Source organism: Hippopotamus amphibius, chromosome X (genome assembly GCF_030028045.1).
Source record: "Hippopotamus amphibius kiboko isolate mHipAmp2 chromosome X, mHipAmp2.hap2, whole genome shotgun sequence".
NCBI classification, from domain to species: domain Eukaryota; kingdom Metazoa; phylum Chordata; class Mammalia; order Artiodactyla; family Hippopotamidae; genus Hippopotamus; species Hippopotamus amphibius.
The window spans coordinates 39,716,756-39,735,889 of record NC_080203.1 but is presented as its reverse complement, the minus strand read 5'-3'; the positions used below and the strand labels follow the sequence as shown (position 1 = coordinate 39,735,889).

The window sequence follows — 19,134 nt, the reverse complement described above, 5'->3', positions numbered from 1 at the left end:
AACTGCTGTGGGAAACAGGAGAAGGAGATTAGTCTGGACTGTTCCAGTGCTGTCCGGTGGAATATTCTGTGTTGACAGAGCTATTCTATATCTGCTCTGTTCATCATGGTGGCCACGAGCTCCAGGTGGCTTCTGAACAGGTGAAATATGGCTAGTGCGGCTGAAGAACTGGGAAGGGGGATTTCAATTTTAAGTTTAAGCAACTTGAGCTGCAATTGAAATAGCTGCTACTATGTTGGACAACGTAGCTCTTCTTCAACCTTCTGGTTGGTGGCTAGCACTGAGGGGACCCCTCCTGAAGCAGATTTCCTTGCATTCTTCCTGTACCGGTCTGTCCGGTTACCCCATTTCCTCCGAGGGCTCAGCAGCCTGAGTGCAGGAGCAGAACATCTGGCTTGAGGAATCTGTTCAAGGATGGGGCTTTTTGGAAGTAGGGTCAGTGGTGTTGAAGATCCAGAAGGCAAGGAATGTTTGGGATAGAGTTTTGGTAACCATGCCTTTGGGTTTCCGGCCAGGGGTGGGTCACCCAAGGAATAATAAGCATAGGAAATAGAGTGCTGCTTTCATATTTGCTGAGCAGGCACCCAGCACCCGAGCAGGCAGGGCTGGGCTAGAGCTTTCAGCTTTTGTCTGGGCACCTAAGTGAGCTTCCTGCCCCAGATGCTAAGAATCTAAGGTGGCCAAATCTTTAGAGCAGGCCTGAACTTATTTCCCACCCAGTCAGAGGTGCTGAGAAGCTAGGGTAGAGAGGAAGGTGAACGGGCCTGGGCGCCCAGAGAGACAGGTTCTTCTCAGATGTGCACGATGAAAAGTACGTGCTGCACATTGTGAAGCTAGACTACCTGGTTTCAAATTCTGATTCTGTTGCTTAGTAGCTGTGTGACCTTGCCTAACTTCCTTAACTTCTCTGTGCTTCAATCTCGTCATCTGTAAAGTAAGAATAATAGTACAGTTGACTCTTGAACAATGCAGGGGTTAGGGGTGCCAACGCCCTGCACAGTTGAAAATCCGTGTGTCACTTTTGACTCCCCCCTCCCCCCAAACGTAACTGCTAATAGCCTGCTGTTGACCGGAAGCCTTATTGATAACATAAACAGTCAATCAGCACATATTTTCTATGTTATATACTTGACATAATGTATTCTTACAATAAAGTAAGCTAGAGAAAATGTTAAGAAAATCATCAAGGAAGAGAAAGTACATTTACGGTGTGAATATATGGATTTACTGAAAAACTCCATGTATAAGTGGATCTGCACAGTTCAAACCTGTGTTGTTTCAGGTTCAGCTGTACTTCCTCAAAGGGTGGTAATGCACATTAAATGTGTTAATGTGTGTAAAGCACTTATAAGAGTGCCTGTCCCTTAGTTCACACTAAGTTTGCTGTTGTTAGTATGGTTTCTGCTTGCTAATGTGCCTACGAACCTAATAAAGTGTGGTCTGCGTGGTTTCTTAGCTTCTCAGGTTAGCAAGCTTGGGGATGAGCTAGTGAGCGGGGAGGTCAATGTGTAGGGCGGGAAGGATGAAGAGTGCCCTCTGCCCACCATGGAAGAAATCCTTGGTGGGAGGAAAGGGGCACCAAGGGGTCGGAGGTCATAAGGAAGTCCACGGGCACGTGCACGGTAGGAATGAGTATGTGAAAGCTGAAACTGGGAGGTTGTGGTCAGATGATCCTGCCTGAGTTGGGGCAGTTGGTGGTGCTGACCGAAGCCAGTTGTGGGGAGCGAGGCTGAGTAGAGGTGCAGGTCGGCAGAGTCAAGGGGCTTCAAGGGACCATGAGGTTAGGGTGTTGGAAGTGGTGCCCGCATGGTTGTTGAAATCACCCAGGATGCTGGCAGCAAAAGGTCTGATGTGGAAAAGGAAGACTGTGAGCCCAGTGAGACTGACCTGGGATGAATCTGATAGTGTTGAAGGTGAGAAGCTGAAGCTTGAAAGGCGAAAAGTCAAGAGTAAACATCTAGAAGTAGTAATGGGGGCTTAGAGGACCTCCCCCACTCCCATCCCCCACCCCCCCAAAACAAACACACACACACACACACACACACACCACACACACACCTTGTGAGAAAGAATAGTCCCTGCTCAGAATAGCCAGAGGGAGAAGCAATGTCCTCAGAGGTAGGGTGAGGAGGTGGAAGGGCCCTTCTGTGCAGAGGCGGCAGGTACAGAGGGATTTGTTGCTGGTGGGGCCGCCATCGTGGGTTTCCAGCTGGATGGCTTGGACGACAGCCAGCTTGAGGACCTGAGGACGAGCAAGGCTGGTGGCGCGACTCCCTCCTCTGGGAACTCCCTTTTCTCCAGCCCTGTGGGTTTTTTTTTTTTTTTTTTTTTGGTTGATTCGTTGCGGTGGTTTTTATTTAAGCACGGTTTCTTAGCCTGGGGTCCACAAGTAGGAATTAAGGGGTCCATTCACTTGGGTGAGAAAGATAATCACGTTTGTTTTCACTAACCTCCAGCAGAAACGCAGCACATGAATGTACGTATGAGCCATACCTGCGGCTTTGTTGTCAACAGCAATCGCAGATGGCGTCCTCTCACGTTACAGTCATGGCAGAGAGCTCAGAATACTCTTTATGCCCACCACTGCTTTGAAATTATGGTAGTTGCCAGCTGTTATTACGAATCACATTAATAGAGAAATGTAAGTGCTATACCACAAATTCATCTACATATTTGGAGAACCATGTCTTAATGTCATTGGTTTCTTTTATAACCCTTTGGCTTTTATTTTATGCATGTAAAACCTTGTTCTGAGAAGGGATTCACCAGTGTCCTTATGTTTCCAGAGGGGTCCCTGCCAGGCACAGGAAGGCTAACAAGCCCCACCTCCCGGCTGCTTGGAAACCCCTTTATGTTTCACTAGAGGGCACTCTTGTTTCAGACTTGGGAACAGTGGACTCTTGGGCTTGACGTGGGGTGACAAGGTTGTTTTGAAGTCCAAGCAAATCAGATGTCCTTTGGGGACACCTCAGAAAACTGTGGTGTAAGAACCCCAATGTTGTGTGATCCGGGCAAGCCACTTCTCTCTTGAGTGGGGTTTACACTTCTCTCTTGCAGGATGAGGGTTGGGATCCAGCCCTCGTGCTAGCTTCTAGGACAGTTTAAAGCAAGAGCACTTTGGCCTGTGATGTCCCGAAGTTTTCATCCTGACCTCAGTTCCAGGCGGTGCCCCCTATTTCTTCCCCACCCAACGTTAGCCCACTGCCCCTCTTGTCTGTCTAGCCTTAGGATGCTGGGAAAGTTCTTTCACTGGCTTCCCAGTTCTACTTTGCCGGTCAGGCAAGGGGCAGGAGAAAGGATAAGGGACTCAGGGAGATTCTGAAGGCTCCTGATGGGTTTGTGGGTTAGAGGGAAAAACTGGGGAATTTGAGAAGTCGGCCAAGACTGATCCTTGTGCAGGAGGGTGGGTAGGTGAGTTTCTGAAGACTGGGATTTTCCCTCCTGAAGAGGAAGTTTTTGGAGCTCAGGAGTGCTTTGTGGGAGCAGGGAATTAATTCAAGTCTATCCTGCCTTAATTTTATCAGCTTCTGGGAGACACTGCTCCTCATGCCAAACCATGGCCCCTGAACTGGTAGCTTTCCCCAGACCTCTTGGTACCTCTTCCAGCTCCAAAATTCCCTCTAAGGCATTGTGGCTGGAGGACCTAGCATCAGAATCACCTGAGAGGCTTGTTACTAAGATGGAAATTCCAGGACCTACCCAGATCTCCTGGATTCTAGTCTCTGGTGCAGGGCCCAGGAATCTCCATTTTCCATAAGTTCTCTAGGACAGGGGGTCTCAAAGTGTGGTCCTTGGCCCGGCAGCAGCAGCCTAACCAGGAAATCTGTTAGAAATGCCAATTCTCAGATTCCTGATTCTAGGCCCTGCTTCTGACCTACTGAATCAGAAACTCTCGGCAGAGGGGGGAGGGGAATGGGGGGGGGGCCCGCAAAGATGCCTTTTAACAAGCCCTCCAGGGGATTCTGATGCCAGCTCACACTTGAGAGCCACCCCCCAAGGGATTCTGATACAGACTGAAGGTTTAGCCTCATTGCCTCAAGTGATCCAAGAGCTGGCTCCCCCTTGCTGAAAGCTCACCAGAGACCCAGCAAATACTAACTGTAGAATGTGTGTGAGGCACAGTGGGGGTTATGTTTAAATAGCACTTTTCCCTGGAGTATCTCTGTGCCCCTTTAGCTGTTCTGTCTCCACAGTGCTCCTGCAAGGTACAAAGAGCCTGAGAATTCCCTGCCAGCAGGACTCTAATGCGTAGAGGGGTTTTGATCCACACAGGGGGTCACACAGCAACTTGGAAAGAGTGGAAGCTGGGACTTGGGTCTCTGGACTCCAGTGCTTGTTTGCTAGGCCAGGTCCACCCGTTGGAGTCTTCGCCAGCTCAGGGTCCTCACTCTGTGTGCTTTGGGCAGAGGGCTGGCTCTCTGATCCTCATGGCTGCAAGTGGGTCTTCACGTTGCCTTAGCCATCAGCTGGGCGGCCCAGTCAGCCCCCACTAGGTACTGTGAGGGTGAAGCCTGGTCTGAGTGGGCGCTCCAGCCCCTCAGGATGGAAGGTCAACCAGGTGGACCTTCCACATGGACACCCAACTTGGGACAGCCTCCATCTCCTTGTGCATTAAGCAGACTAAAGGGTACAATTCATTTGATCCAATGCCTAGATGAAGAGCAGCCTGACTTGGGCCCAGCACTCAATGGCTGAGGACAGGAAGTCACACATCCTTGATTGTGTTGGGGTTGTACCACCCAGAGCTCTGTCTTCTGGGTAGCTATGGCTAGCAAAAGCCAGAAATGAAAATGTCTCATTTAGAAGCCACCAAAGATGGGATGGCATTGTTGTTGGGATCTAGACTTGTCATTCTCCCCCCATCCCCAAACCTGCACCTTCTCCAGTGGTCCTCATCCCACTGAGTGGTACCACCACCCACCTATTACCCAGGCCAGAAATCTAATCATTGGCCCTTCACCACCTGCACTGCATCCAATCAGTTTGATCTCCTGATCATTTCTCAAATTCATTCCTATTACTCCTATTTTATTTAGTTCAGATCTGATCATCCCTGACTTGGTCTATTACAGCAGCCTCAGCACTGGTCTCCCTGCCTCTAGTCTCGCCCTATTTCCATGAGCAGCCAGATGGGGAGCTCTGTCCCTTACCATGTAAAGTGTGGTCTGAGGCCCAGCAGCACCTGGGAGCTAGTTAGGAAGGCTGACTCTCTAGCCCCCATCCCAGACCTACTGCACAGAACCCACCTTTTAACAAGAACTCAAGGTGATTTGTAAAGTCCAAAATATCTAATGTTGCAAACAGAATTCTTAAAGAACTGGCCCTTGTCTCCTGTTAATGCGTTTCTCCCACATGAGAGTCCACCGATACTGAACTGTATAAAGTTCTTGAACACCCTGGACCACTCACTTCATGCTTTCAGCAAATAAATACTGAACCCCTCCTTTGTATCAGGCCCTTGCTGGGGATAAAGCAGTGAGTAAAGCGGATACATATTCTTGCTTTCATGGAGCTTACATTCTTTTGTGGGAGGAGACAGTAAAGACATAAATAAATAGAAATAAGTAAAATATATAGCAGGTCAGGTGATGTTAAGTGTATAGAGGAAGAGAGAAGGCAGGATAATGGGTAAAGTGCTGCTGAAATGGGGAGAGAGTGAAGGAAGGCATCCTGAGAATGTGACATTTGAGCGAAGGCTTGCAGGCTTCTGGATATCTGGGGGGGGGGGGAATATGCCAAACAGAGAAAATAACGAGTGTAAAGACCCTGAGACAGGAGTGCTTCTAGAATATTCTAGCAATAGCAAGTAGGCCAGTGTGTCTAGAGCCATATGAAGGAAGGGGAAAGTTGGTAGCAGATGAGGTCAGAGAAGTGATATAGGTGAGGGGCAGATCATATATAGGGCCTCATAGACCATTGTAAAGACTTGATATTTTCTTCTTAGGGAGATGGGAGGCCACTGGAGGGTTTTGAGCAGAGGACTGACGTGATCTGAGTTAATCTTTCAAGGGACACCCAGTTGCTATTCTGAAATTAGACTGCAGCGGCACAGGGTAGAAGTAGGGAGACCTGTAAGTAATGTTTGTAATAAAAGAGGATGCTCGTGGCTTGGGCTTGGGTACTAACAGCAGAGGCAGAGAAAAGTCCTTGGATTCTGGATACATGCTGAAGGTATAGCCAACAGGATTTGCTGATGGATCAGATGTGGGATGTGGGAGAGAGTGACTCTAAGGTTTTTGACCTGAGTAACTTAAATGAATTACCATTTATTGAGATAAGGAAGACTAGGCGAAGGGGTTTTGTGCTTGTTTATTGCTTTTTTGGAGGGCTGGGGGAGGAAGTGCTCTTTCAGTTGTCTAGTGTTGCATAATATCCCCAAAACTTAGTAGCTTAAAACAACGACTTATTATTTTTCACAGTTGTATCAGTTGGCTGGGTCATTCTTTGCTATGGACTGAATTTTGTTTCCTCCTCCGAAATTCATATGTTGAAGAGCTAACCCCCCAATGTGATGGTGTTTGGAAGTGGGGTCTTTGGAATGTAATTAGGGTTGCATGAGGTCATGGGGGTGAAGCTTTCATGAATGGGATTAGTGCCCTTATAAGAGGCCATAGAATTCCTTAGGCCATTCTACCATGTGAGAACATGGCAAAAAGATGTTTGTCTATGGACAAGGAAGTGGGTTCTCACCAAACACCAAGTGTACCAGTGCCTTTATCTTGGACTTCCCAGCCTACATAACTGTGAGAAATAAATTTCTGTTGTTTAAGCCACCAAGATTATGGTATTTTATTATGGCTGCCTGAGCTAAGGCATTGTTTTTCTACTCGCTGGTCCTTCCTGGGCTCAACTGGGACAGCTGGGATATCTGGCCCTCTCTATCCACAAGGCCTTTCATGGCCTGGGGATCTCAGGGCAGCATTCCAAGAGGGCAAGCCCCAATTCATGAGAGCTTATCCAGCCTCTGATTGCATCTTTTTGATGAAGTCCCATTGACCAAAGCAAGTTTCCTGGCTGAGCCAGATGGGCCACATAGCCAAATCAGTGTGGGACAGGAATACTTAAGGGTGTGGATACTGGGAGGGTGTGATTCTCTGGGAACCAGTACTGTAATGATCTACCATAGGAGCCAAAATGAAAAGCTGGGTTTAAGAATGAGATGCCCACTTACATATCCAAGTGCAGATATTGAGTAGACTATGAGCTATGTGAGCCTGGAGTTCAAGGCAGAGGTCCAGGCTGAGATGTAAATGTTGAAGTCATCAGCACGTAGATTGTATGAAAGCCATGAGGTTGGTTGAAATCACCTAGGGAATGAAAGTATTGATATATAGAGAAGAGAAAAGCTCTGAGTTCTGCAGCCTAATCCTCTCCATCATTTAGAGGTCAAGGAGATGAGGAGGAAGCAGTAAAGGAGACTGAGAAGAAGCAGGCTGTGAGGCAGGAGGAGAACGAAGACAGCAGCATCCCAGAAGCCAGGTGAAGAATGTTTCAAGACAGAAAGGGTACATAAGATGAGACCTGAAAATTGGCCTCTGGATTTAGCAATGAGACGGTTCTTTGTGGCCTTGATGGGAGGTGTTTTGGTGGAGTGGGGGTTGGGGAGGTAGGCACAGAAGCCTGATTAGCTCGGGTTGAAAGAGAATGGGAAGAGAGGAATTGTAGACAGGGGAGTATAGACAAGTGCTGTCCAATAAAAACATGTAAGCCACATATGTAACTTCAAATGTCACGTTAAAAAAAAGGTAAAAGCAATGGGTGAAATTAATTTTAACAATCTGTCTGCTTTTTAGCCCACTATATCTAAAATATTATCGTCCCCAAATAATCAATACAAAATTATTACCAGGGTATTTTACATCCTTTGAAATCCAGTAGTGTAGTTTGCATTAATAGCACATCTCCATTCAAACTAGCCACATCTCAAATGTTAAATAGCTACATATGGCAGTGGCTACCGTATTAGACAGGGCAGGTATAGGCATTTCTCTCAAGGAGTTTTGCTGTGTAGATGAGCGGAGGAATGAGATGCTCGCAGGGGTGTGTGTGTGTGTGTGTGTGTGTGTGTGTGTGTGTGTGTGTGTGTGTGTGTGTGTGTGTGTGTGTGTGTGTGTGTGTGTGTGTGTGTGTGTGTGTGTGTGTGTGTGTTTTAGAATGGGAGCTGTTACAGTATGTTTAGTTTATACACTAATGGGAATAACCCAGCAGAGAAGAAGAACTTGATGTAAGAGAAAGAGGCAGCCGTCTCTGGAGTGATGTTGAGTAGGTGAGAGCAGATGGGACTGGGATACGAAAGGGCAGGCCTGCCTCGGCCAGGATCCTGGGCAGTTCATCCATGGGGACAGGGTGAAGGCAGAGCGCATTGGGCACCGATGCAGATCAATGGTTAGATGTGATCATGAGAGCTCCGGGAAGTTTTTGTCTGATTCCTTTTTTTCTCAGGGAAGTAGGAATCAGGGCCATCATCTGAGAGTGAGGGCGGGATAGAAGTACTGAAGATCTGAGGAGAGAGGAGACAATATTAAATTGTGGCCAGAGAGAGTGAACGGGCCGGGGAAGTGTAGTATGATTGCCTGGCAACGTGAAAGATGCACTTGAGGTTTGTGGTCACGAATCTGAAGTGAGACCAGTCAGCACTGCTGTTTTTCTCCAGCTGCATTCAACTGTGTAGGTACAAACAAGGCGGGGGAGGAGGACACTGGCACGTAAACCAGGGCTGGGGTTTTTGCAAGAGGAGGACAGGGATAATGAGAGGTGCTGTGGAGTCAAAGGTGTACGCCAGGGCTAATTCGAGTGATGGGCCATGGAATTGGAGGAGAGGGAGCCGAGAGGGACAGCAAAAAAGGTGAGAGGACCAGTGGATCCCAGATTCCCATGGGGGTCAAAGGAGTGTTGCGGTCAGGGTTAGAGGGCGTCAGCTGGAAAGATAGAAGTGGTGGGTGAAGAGGGAATGCGTGACTTAATGAGGGGCTGTAGATATTCATAATTATAAGGTCTCAGGCACAGCCTTGAGAATGACTGGCTGAAGTGAGACGGGGACAAGATCGTTGAGGAGAGGAGGCCAGAGAGCTGAGAGGCCAGGTACTGGAGGGTTCATCTTAGGCATAGGTTGAAATGATCAAGAGATAAGATGGGAGTATTTCTGGAGAGAAAGGTACCGAGCCAGGTACTAATATCCTGGAGGGATATCAAGGACCGTGACCCATAGTCCATAGACAACTGTGAAATGGAAGGGGAATGGGTGGTGTACAGTATGGTGGTTGTGGGCTTTTCAGGAGAAAGGAAGGCCAGTGGTCTGGAAATAGCAATGCAAAGAAAGGAGTTTGCCTACTCTCCCTGTATGGGCCCAAGGAAAAAAACCAGTGACCACTTTAGAGGGCTAGAGATGAGGCAGCCTCCTTGTGGGGAGAGGTAGGGCAGGGAAGAGCAAAAGGATGAGGGAACATTCAGAGAAGCGATCGAAACATCGGGAATTCGGCTAATCATTTCTCTGTGACTTTGCATATCCCGTTCCCTTTTCCTGGCATTCCCTTCCTTACCTTGTGCACTGGGAAAGCTTTTCTTCAATCTTTTACAACGTAGCTCCTGCATCACTACTTTCCTGAAATTGCTGCAGCAAAGATCGCCAGTGACCAGCATGTTACCAAACCCAGTGGGAGTATCTGTCTTTGTCATACTTCTACAGAGAAGCGTGTTCCCAGTGGAACTTTCTGTGATGATGGGAATGTTCCATCTCTGCCTGGTCCAATATGGTGGCCACTAGTTGTGTGTGGTTATAGAGCACGTGAAGTGTGACAGGTGCTACTGAGGAACCAGATTTCTAATTTTATTTCATCTTAACCCATTTAAATGTAAATTGCCCCGTGGGGCTCATAGCAATCTTTAATGTTGTCTTCAGTCCTGTCTTCTCATAGATCTTCTTTCTCCTGGCAACTATTGCTGTTTTCCAGGCTCTGTCCTTGGTTCTTTTTTTAAAAATTTATTTGTTTATTTGGCTGTGTTGGGTCTTTGTTGCTGCATGCAGGCTTTCTCTAGTTGCAGCAAGTGGGGGGCTACTCTTTGTTGTGGTGCACGGACTCCTCATTGCAGTGGCTTCTCTTGTTGCAGAGCACGGGCTCTAGGCACGCAAGCTTCAGTAGCTGCAGCACGGGGGGCTCAGTAGTTGCAGCTCGTGGGCTCTAGAGTGCAGGCTAGGTAGTTGTGGCTCATGGGCTTAGTTGCTCTGTGGCACGTGGGATCTTCCCAAATCAGGGAAGTCCCTGTCCTTGGTTCTTTAATCTCATTCTGTGGACTCCTCCTTGTAGATCTTATCCATGGCCCAGAGCTCTGTTTCTGGGCCATCTGTCTTCTGAGCTCTAGACCTTGACTTGCACAGCCTGTTCGAGTCTTTCAGTGTCAGCACGCCCCCAGTCTGAACTCTCCTCTCCCCTGAATCGACTCCCCTCAGTTACTGAACTCATAGACCTGGGAGTCACCCTAGATGCCTCCTCCATGTCTGACGAATTGCCAAGTCATCCATTTCTGCAGCAGCATCCGAACTGGTCTTCAATCTTGTCCCTCTCCCGCCCATCATCCGTGCTGCTGCCAGAGCAGTCTAACTAGCTGAGACAGAAACCTGCCCTTGCACGCCCCTGTTGAAACCTCTCAATGGCTTCTTGTTGCGGAGAGGATAAAAGGCAAGTTCCCGGGCATGGCAGACAAGGCTCTTCATGACCTGAGCCCACTTGCCTGTCTCTCCAGCTTCATCTCTTGGCACTTGTCCCCTCCCACTTGATGCTCCAGTAACGCAGGCTTGCTCAGGATTACATGCAAATGGCATGCTGTTTCATGCCTCCACACCTTTTCCCAGGCTGTACCCGCTGTGCGGAATGTCCTTTTCTTCCTTTCCGCTCCTGCCCTCATCTGCTTCTTGTTCTTCAAAACTCACCGCGACTTGTTGTGTTCTCCAGCTCCCCTTCCTCGGTGTCCCCATTACTTAGTGCGCTTACCTTATCACACCATCTCACCGCTCAAGGGTAAGCTGCAGGGTAGTTCTGAAGGACGGGGCCTGTCTTTGCCTCCCTATCCCCGCTGTCTAGCAGGGAGTCTGCCCAGCATGCACCCAGTCCGTGTTGAATGAATGGGTAACATGTAAAAGTGAATGAGTTGACGGGAGCAGGAAGAAGATTGGCGAATAGGATTCCGTCCTGCCCAGTCTCATCGCCTTGGTGTAAGCCCTTCCTGGGTGGGATTAGAGGTTGAGAGAAAGGGCCCTTGGGAGCGGCCTCTGGGGGATCGGTCTTGGCTGCTGGTGGCATGGTTGACGTCTCTCCCAGCGCTCATAAAACTTCCTTCTGGCAGAAATCGATTTCAGAAAAAGCTATTATCTCGGTTTCCCCCTACCTTTAGAGCTGAAATGTTTCTATCCTCCTGGGATAGAAGATGCTAGCAGAAAATGTCACATTTATTTTTTCTTAAAGTAAAAAAAAGAAAAGTTTTATGTGTTTAATTTTTCTGAAAGTGCTTAAGTTTCTATTTTCCCTTAAAAGAAAACTGGTTTTTCACTGAGATTTTCCCTAGGGCCACATCCAGGTATATAAAAAAAGAATGATGTGCGTTTGCATGCAATTTGCATATATCTGTGTAAACTGGGTCATCTATTCTCATGGTGTTTTCTTTTTTTTTTCTTTATTTTTCAAAGAAATTGAATATTTGATCACCTTTGCAATGAGAAGAACCAATAGCAGTGAAAAGGCAGAGGAAACCACAGTTAAAGTCCCCCTTCATAGAAAAAGATCACCTCTTTACAAGATGCCTTGTCGTCTTCCAGTCTTTTATGAGATTTTGGATGGCTGTGGTTGCCGTGATAAAAATAGCAGCTGCCATCTGTGTGCCAGGCTAGCTGCTGTATTTACTTTTTTCTATCTCTTATTCCACTCAGCAGCCCCAAGAGATAGACGTTACTACAGGAAGCAGGCTTAGAGGGGCAGCACAGTTTGCCCAAGGGCACCCCTCTAGGCCGTGCCGGAGGCAGGACTGAAACCCAAGGCTCTTTGACCCCAAGGCCTTTGTTTTAAACCATCATTGACGTGCTGTGTGGGGTTCTGTCATTTACACTTGCCATCACGAGCCAGGGACTTTGCCACACAGGTATATAGTTTGTCTGGTTGTTATTTGAATGGCAGTGGACTGTTGCATAATATTACCGGAGTTTACTTAACTTATCTCCCCAGTTGGTTTGTTTCCAGTGTTTCAATATAGTAGGCAGTGCGGGTGTAAATACCTTTGTGCAAATAAGGGCCATTTGTTGGGTGTTTGAGGTATTCGACGGTAGTCCTCAAAGTAGCATCGTTGAGCCAAAGGGTTAGAGTTTTATAGATGCTCCAGAAAGTCTGTGCCATTCATTTCCCAAGCCGTGATGATTTTTTGAGTGCCTACTGTGTACCCGGTGCTGGGGGTGAAGAGGTGATTCAGAAACGGCCCCTCCCTCAGAGAACTGATGTGGGACAGGTGATGCAGCAGAGAAGGAATGGTCCTGACGTTGCAGTGAGAAATGTGCTCCCTGGCAGGGCCTGAGCTCTCCTTCCCTCCCCCCCCCATATCATAGGGCAGGGCAGGATGCAGCCGTGTCCTGGCTCAGGACACTTCCCGCTTTGGTCCTTTTTTTTCCTGCAGCCACCACCAGGCCCATGGGATCTGTCACAGCTGCCCAGCCGCCACCAGGGGGAGGGAAGGGAGACCTGCTCAGGGCTCTAAGCACCTGCCAGACCTCCAGGTCCCCTTTTTATGTCCCCAGCAGTCAGGGTGACAACGCCGTGCCCAGTTCCCTCTCATTCGGCAGACAGGAAAGTGCACACAGTATAAGCGCATGCATGCCCAGTGCTGTGCTAGATGCCAGGAACACAGAAACAAATCCCACTCGGTCCTTGACCCCGAGGCACTCGCCTAGACGGGTAGATAGATAGAGCCGGTACATCATGGTATAATGGAGGCCTGGACGAGTGGCAACGGGGGCATGGAGCAGTGAGTCTGAGAGCCCAGTGCTGTGCTGTTGACTTTGACTGTGGCGCTGCCCATCTCCCAGCCTCGGTTTGTCCATCTGCACAGTGGACGGAGGAGTCTCATGCCCACAGAGGGCCTTCTAACTAAGATGTGCGGTGAGCCTGCCTCTTGTTCACAGAGCAAGCCTGAGCTGCTCCCTCAGAAGACCCAGGGGGCTTCAGTCACCCCATCTCACTCCTCTCCTCCCCTCCACACTCCCCGCCGTGGTGTTCCTTGTTGTTCTGCCTCTGGCCTTCTTCCTCGCTCAGTCTGCATGTGTTCCTGTGACTTCAGTTACTGTTCTGGGCTGGTGACACCTATGTATGGATGCTCGGCCCCGGCCTTTTCACTGAGTTTGTGATTCATGTAGTAATGAAAATAACCAGCGCTTCTTAAGTCCCAGCTACGGCACTCCAGTCATGGCTTAACTGATCTTATTTACCCAACGGCCTGGTGAAGTAGGCAGGGGCACCCCATTTTGTAGTTGAGTGAAACTGAGTTCAAGAGATACTGAGGCTTGCCCAAGACCCTGAGGTCGCTCAGCGACAAGAGCCGGGCTTTGAGAACCTGTGTCTGCCCGGCTCGGATGCCTACACTGTCGCCCGTCACGCTGTATTTCCCAGAGCGCATGCAGCCGCCTAAGAGACACTCCTGCTTGGATATTTCATGGACACCTCAACTGCAGCATGTCTAAAATTGGCCTCTCTTCTCCACCTTCTATCCCAAATCCGCCTTTTCCTCTCTTCTCCGTCGCAGTAAATGTCACCATCAACCTAGTGATGCCCAGCTAGAACCCTGGGCCACTGCTCTTACCTTCAGAGCCATCCATCCTCCTCTGACCTCGATTCTCTCTGCTCCAGCCCACTCCCGACAGCCCGGCCAGGGTGGTGGTTCTCAAGCACACGTCTGATCACAGCACTGTCCCGCTTCAGACCCTCCGCCGCTTTCTATGGCTTTGTGGCAGAGCTCAAAGCTGGCCACCAATGGGCTGAAAGCCATCCAGGAAGACACGGTTTGTTTGGTCCGTTGAGCATTCTTAAAACATTTTGAATTCTTTGCCAACATTTAAAAATCAGGAAATTCCATATGAAAGTTCCCGTTTCTGGCTTCTCTTGCAAAGATGAAACAATGGCAACTCTGGGCCCACGTCCCCGTAGGGCAGTGATTGGGTGGAACTGAGTGGTGGCTGCCCTCTTCAGAAGGAGCTTGGGCTTTCCAGTTGGCCCATCTCCAGCATCCCTGAGGCTTGAGGCATTTAGGGCCGTGACCCTGTGGCCCAAGATGAAGCCCAAAGCCCTCAGCATGGCTCCTAAGGTCCTATGTGGCCCAGCTTGGAGCAGCCCAGCCCTGCCAACCTCTGAGTCCTGTTCCTGCTCGCTGCCCCATAATGCTGTCCCCAGTGCTCTCAGCTCTTCCCCATAGTTCTGTGAATTGGCTCGGTCCCACTGATGTCTGCCTTCCTGCAGGCGGCTGCCCTGGAATGCCTAGGCCCCTCTTTCAGTCCCATTTGTCCCTCAGGACTCTGTGCCCCCTCCACCAAGCATCAGTCTTTATCCTCCCCCCCACCCCCCGCCCCAAAGCTGAGTTCCATCCTCCTATAATATGTGGCACAGACCTGGGTCATCGTACCCCTCACACTGGGTTCTCATTGTTCCCTAGCTTGTCTGCCTTCTCCACCAGATTGTGAGTCTGAGGCTGCAGGGAGCCCATCGTCTTTATGTTCCTGTCCCCGAAGCTTAGCACAGGGTTTGGAATATAATAGGTGCCTAATAACAGGTGAATGAGTGGATGAATCCGTGAAAGACTGACTTGGGAAAATACTGCTCCAGGATGTCCTTTGCCGCCTACTTGCTTGAGGGGGGAGGGTTCCAGGTTCCTTTCATTCCGGAGCACCCCCATGATAGGATGCATGCCCCCATAGCATCCCATAAGCCATACCCTTGCCCTGCAAGGTTTAGAATACATCCAAGCCTACTGGGATGGGATTTCCTGAGTGATGATAGAGGGAAAAATACATCATTCTTGCTGTTCCAAGGGGAGAGAGTTGTCTAATGGTTGGGAAATGGCACAACAATTGGATATGGAACATTCTTTAGTTATTCGAATGATGGTAACGATGCAGTAGCGACAGTACCTGATACACATTGGATACTTTGTACCAGATCCCACATTGAGAGTTCTCACTGCATTCTTTTCTTTACCCCTCACAGCAACTCTCAGAAGTAGCCCCATTTTACACACAAGTAAACTGAGGTTCAGGGAGTTTAAACAAATTTTCCAGGGTCACGCACAGCCAGTAAGTGCTAGAATCCAGGTTTGAAACCAAATCTATGTGACATCAAAGTTAACATTCTCAACCACCACACCATAATTCCTCAATGACATTTCTCTTTAGAACCATGAGGGAATGATTAAAATAAATGTGGAAATGGAGGATATGCAATTATATATACAGTAAGTTTCCAATTAGTAATCAAAAGAAGAAAGAAAAGAAACTCTCAAGGCATAAAGCAGCCAAGGAGACACACCCGTGTGCTTGCAGTGGTCACATTGAGCTAGTAGTGTGCTGGGGTGTTTTTCTTCTTTTCCTCCGTCTCATTTCTACCTTTTAACATTTTCTAAATTTCCTTTAGTGAGCACATGCAGTCATCCCTCAGTGTCCAAGGGTGACTGGTTCCAGGACCCCTGCAGATACTGAAATCCGAGGCTGCTCCAGCCCCTTGTATAAAACTGTGTACTTGTAGTACAGTCGGCTGTCTGTATCTGTGGGTTCCGCATCCACAAGTTCAGCCAGCCATGGACCAGTCTGGTAGGTGGAACCCGTGGATGTGGAACCTGCAGATACAGGGGACCAACTGTATTACTTTTATAATAACAGTTAAAAAAAAAAAAAGCCCTGTCTTTGTAATGGCCCCAGCATTACGTGGCAGAACAGATGTTGGGAAGGGGTGATAGGAATACTTGGCCAATCAATGGGGCTGTCTCTTGAGCAGCCGTCGCAGAGCCGCAGAAGGGGGTAAACAGCAGGTGGTGGCTATGGCCTCAGCACCTGCACCCTTGTGGGGCGGGGGAGGAGAAGTGGGTCACCAACCCTGCTGTCTCACCATCTCCCCTTTTCCTCCAGGTGCGTACACCCCAGAGCCCCTCAGCAGTTTCCGGTGGGCCCTTCTCTCAACCGGCCTCATGTTCTTTTATCACTTCAGCATCTTGCAGATCCTGGGCCTGGTAAGTTTGGTTTTATCCCCTTCTATTCCTTCTGTTTGGAGTTCTTCATAAATCTTGATAATCCTGGTTGGCGCTGGTGTATCGTTTTGTTTTGAAAATACAAGATGCCAAAGGCCAGGCTGTCAGATTGTTGTGTCTGGGTAGCTGATTTACGGTCCACAGCCTTGGCCTCTCCAAAGAGTCTTCTGAATCCTTCAGTAATGACTTTCTTTCAGCCCTGGGGAGGCAAGGAGGCCCTTCACTCATGGCCACTTGGATCGGAGGTAGTGGGCCGCACTGGAAAGTGGTTTGCTGTGGACCCCATGGGAGGCAGGATGCTCCCCCTGGCCCTGGGCCTGGGGGTGGCTTCTGACCTTGGGTCCATTCTGAGTTTACTACCAGGCCCTGAGCTGTGTGGCCAGTGAAAGTGCGGTGTTGGGTGACCCCATGGCATTCTGCGATGTTCAGACCTGCCTGGAGTGTGGCTGATGGCTGGACTCAGTCGTTGAGTCCTCCAGAGCCCGGGACTGCTGAGTGCACAGATGGTGTGTCTGTTGGTGGCAAAGTGAGTTAGCAAGAGCTTGGGACTGGGGCTGGGGTCGGGAGACCCAAGTTCAAGTCCTGGCCTTGCCGCTGCTCTGGGTGAGTCACCTCATTGTTGAGGCAGCACGCTCCCCACCCCTTTGTGACACGCCCCCCCCCCCCCCACCTCCCTGAGAGGTGGTGAGGACTTGTCTTTAACGAGAGCGGGCTTGAAGGGCTTTGGAAGGCAAGGGCCGTGGCCGTCCTCAGGGCTGGAGTGACATGCCTGGGTTTGTGCGCAAGTGCCATTAATGTAGCATTAGCCGCGTGGAGCCTCGTGGGACCTGGCGGGACTAGGACATGTAACTGATGTCACCAGCGCCTTTGTTGAAGCAGTCAGTCATTTTCTCTTCCCCATCCTGGCGTGTTGCTGTGCTCTGGTTGGCCTGAGGGGTAGTTTGAGCTCCTTGCCAATAGCATGAATGCTTCCTGTGCTCTAGGGAGGAAGCAGTGTGACCTTCATGCCCTTACCTTCACACCTGCTCTCCCCTGGGACTCCTCGATTCCAGAGGAGTCAGCGACCTCATGTCACCATGCATACCATGCTCAGTCTCCCCTCTGGGCCTGGCTCAGGCCACGCCTCCTACAAGGAAGGCTCCGTTCACTCCATTCCTCTCCATGACCCCCCCATCCATCCTTCATGAGTCCATTCAGGTGTCACTTCCCTCATGAAACCTTATCTGAGAACTCAGCCCCCGTTCTGTACGCTCCTCCCATCTCATGGTGGGCGAGACCTGGTGAGCACCGTCTGGTTTGAGGTCAGATGTGGTAGACCAATCACGCCAATTTGATGGGTTGCTTAGTTACGTGGAGGCAGGGACCATGCCGTGGACTGCTCTTTGATCCCATGACACCCCTCCAGGTCTAGGCACATAGGAAATGCTTAGGAATGGCAACGGGCTCTGGGCCCAACCAGAAGGCAAGACTGAGCAAAACCGACCAGCTTTTCCACTGGACGGCCTCCCCCGTCACCTCCCAAGGGCTCTAGCCTTGACCCACTCAGAAAACCTAGGGGAGAAAGATCCCGCTATGAACAGGTGGGGATTTGTCAATCCCTCCTTGTCTAGTCCCCATTAGGGAGACATGGCTGAACTGGCAGAAGCCAGAGGAAGCCTAAGGATGGTGAACGCTCACTCTACCTCCCTTGTCCCTGCAGGTCACCGAAGTGAATTTGAACAACATGCTGTGTCCGGCCATCTCAGACCCATTCTACGGCCCCTGGTATCGCATCTGGGCCTCGGGACACCAGACTCTCATGACCATGACCCACGGGAAGCTGGTCATCCTGTTCTCATACATGGCCGGGCCCTTGTGTAAATATCTGCTGGATTTGCTCCGGCTTCCAGCCAAGAAAATAGACTGAAGGTGCTTGTGTTTTTTTGTTTTGTTTTGTTTTGGGTTTTTTTTTTTTTTTTCTCCCCTTGAGGAAACAAGTCCTGACTTGACTTGGAGGACACCCAGTTCTTGATGAAATCATGGAAGAGGGCAGTAGGACGTTTGGTGTATTTCTTTTTCCTTCCTCTCTGTCCCTTTCTTCCATCACTTTTCCTTCCCCGGCTCTTCCCCCAGGACGGCTCCTGGAGCCTGGGGCGTAGTGCTGAGGGCTGGACGTTTCCTCCTCCCCTTTGGCGCTCTCTCCCTGCTCCTCGTGGCCTTAAATGGCGAGATGGTAGTCAGTGGCTTTCACTCTGCTTGTTGGTGCTTTAACAACAGCTGGTTGAGGAGAAAGGGAACAACAAGCAGTAGTTCTTTTGGCATCGAAGCGATGAGATTGGGTCGTGTTTCATTTCTCCACTGCCAGGGACCTCCAGGCTTACGCTGGGGTCCCCTTTTGTCTCCAGCACAGCCCCCACTGTAAGGGGACTGAGGCCTTGTTTCTATACCAGCGGCAAGCCGAGAGCCAAGGGATTTCCCAGCTCATGGCCAAAATAGAACTGGCCAGATTCTTCCCACTGGTGTCCCATGACTCAAAGCAAGCAGCCAACCAGCCACTCCCTCCAGGATACTGCCAGCGGTGGGAGGTGGGGGCACTCCCCGGCCCGGGGACTAGATTCCACTGCGGGGGATGAGCACTGTTGCAATGGCAAATCCAAAGTGAACAAGGTTGAAATGTCCACAGCTAATACTAGGCAGGACCTTGGGGAAATTCTGCTTGAGAGCTGAGAACAGACCCATATCCCAGTCAGAAGGGAGCAGAGAAATTAATCAATAGAAGTGGTAACTTGAGAAAACTGTGATTTGAATCATATGCTCGCTTTTAGTCTAATGTTGACAGTAGATGACATTTTAATTTTGAGTGCCCCTTAAAGGTTCTCTCTCTGTCTCTCT

The 19,134-nt window shown here is 49.6% G+C and overlaps 1 protein-coding gene across 16 annotated transcripts in view; it reads left to right on the top strand.

The window, feature by feature from the left end:
- The window catches only part of TMEM164 (transmembrane protein 164), a 165,784-nt gene extending 147,604 nt beyond the window's left edge, over window positions 1-18,180 (top strand). For 15 of the 16 annotated variants that reach the window (XM_057718214.1, XM_057718212.1, XM_057718209.1 and 12 more), the window contains 2 exons: window positions 16,145-16,245; window positions 17,963-18,180. In XM_057718214.1, the coding sequence (XP_057574197.1) occupies window positions 16,145-16,245; window positions 17,963-18,169 (308 nt within the window). In that variant the 3' untranslated portion in view covers window positions 18,170-18,180. Of the gene's footprint in view, window positions 1-7,383; window positions 7,480-16,144; window positions 16,246-17,962 lie in introns of all 16 variants that reach the window. The other variant, XR_009050277.1, reaches the window with a different exon arrangement.
- Window positions 18,181-19,134: the final 954 nt, after the last annotated feature.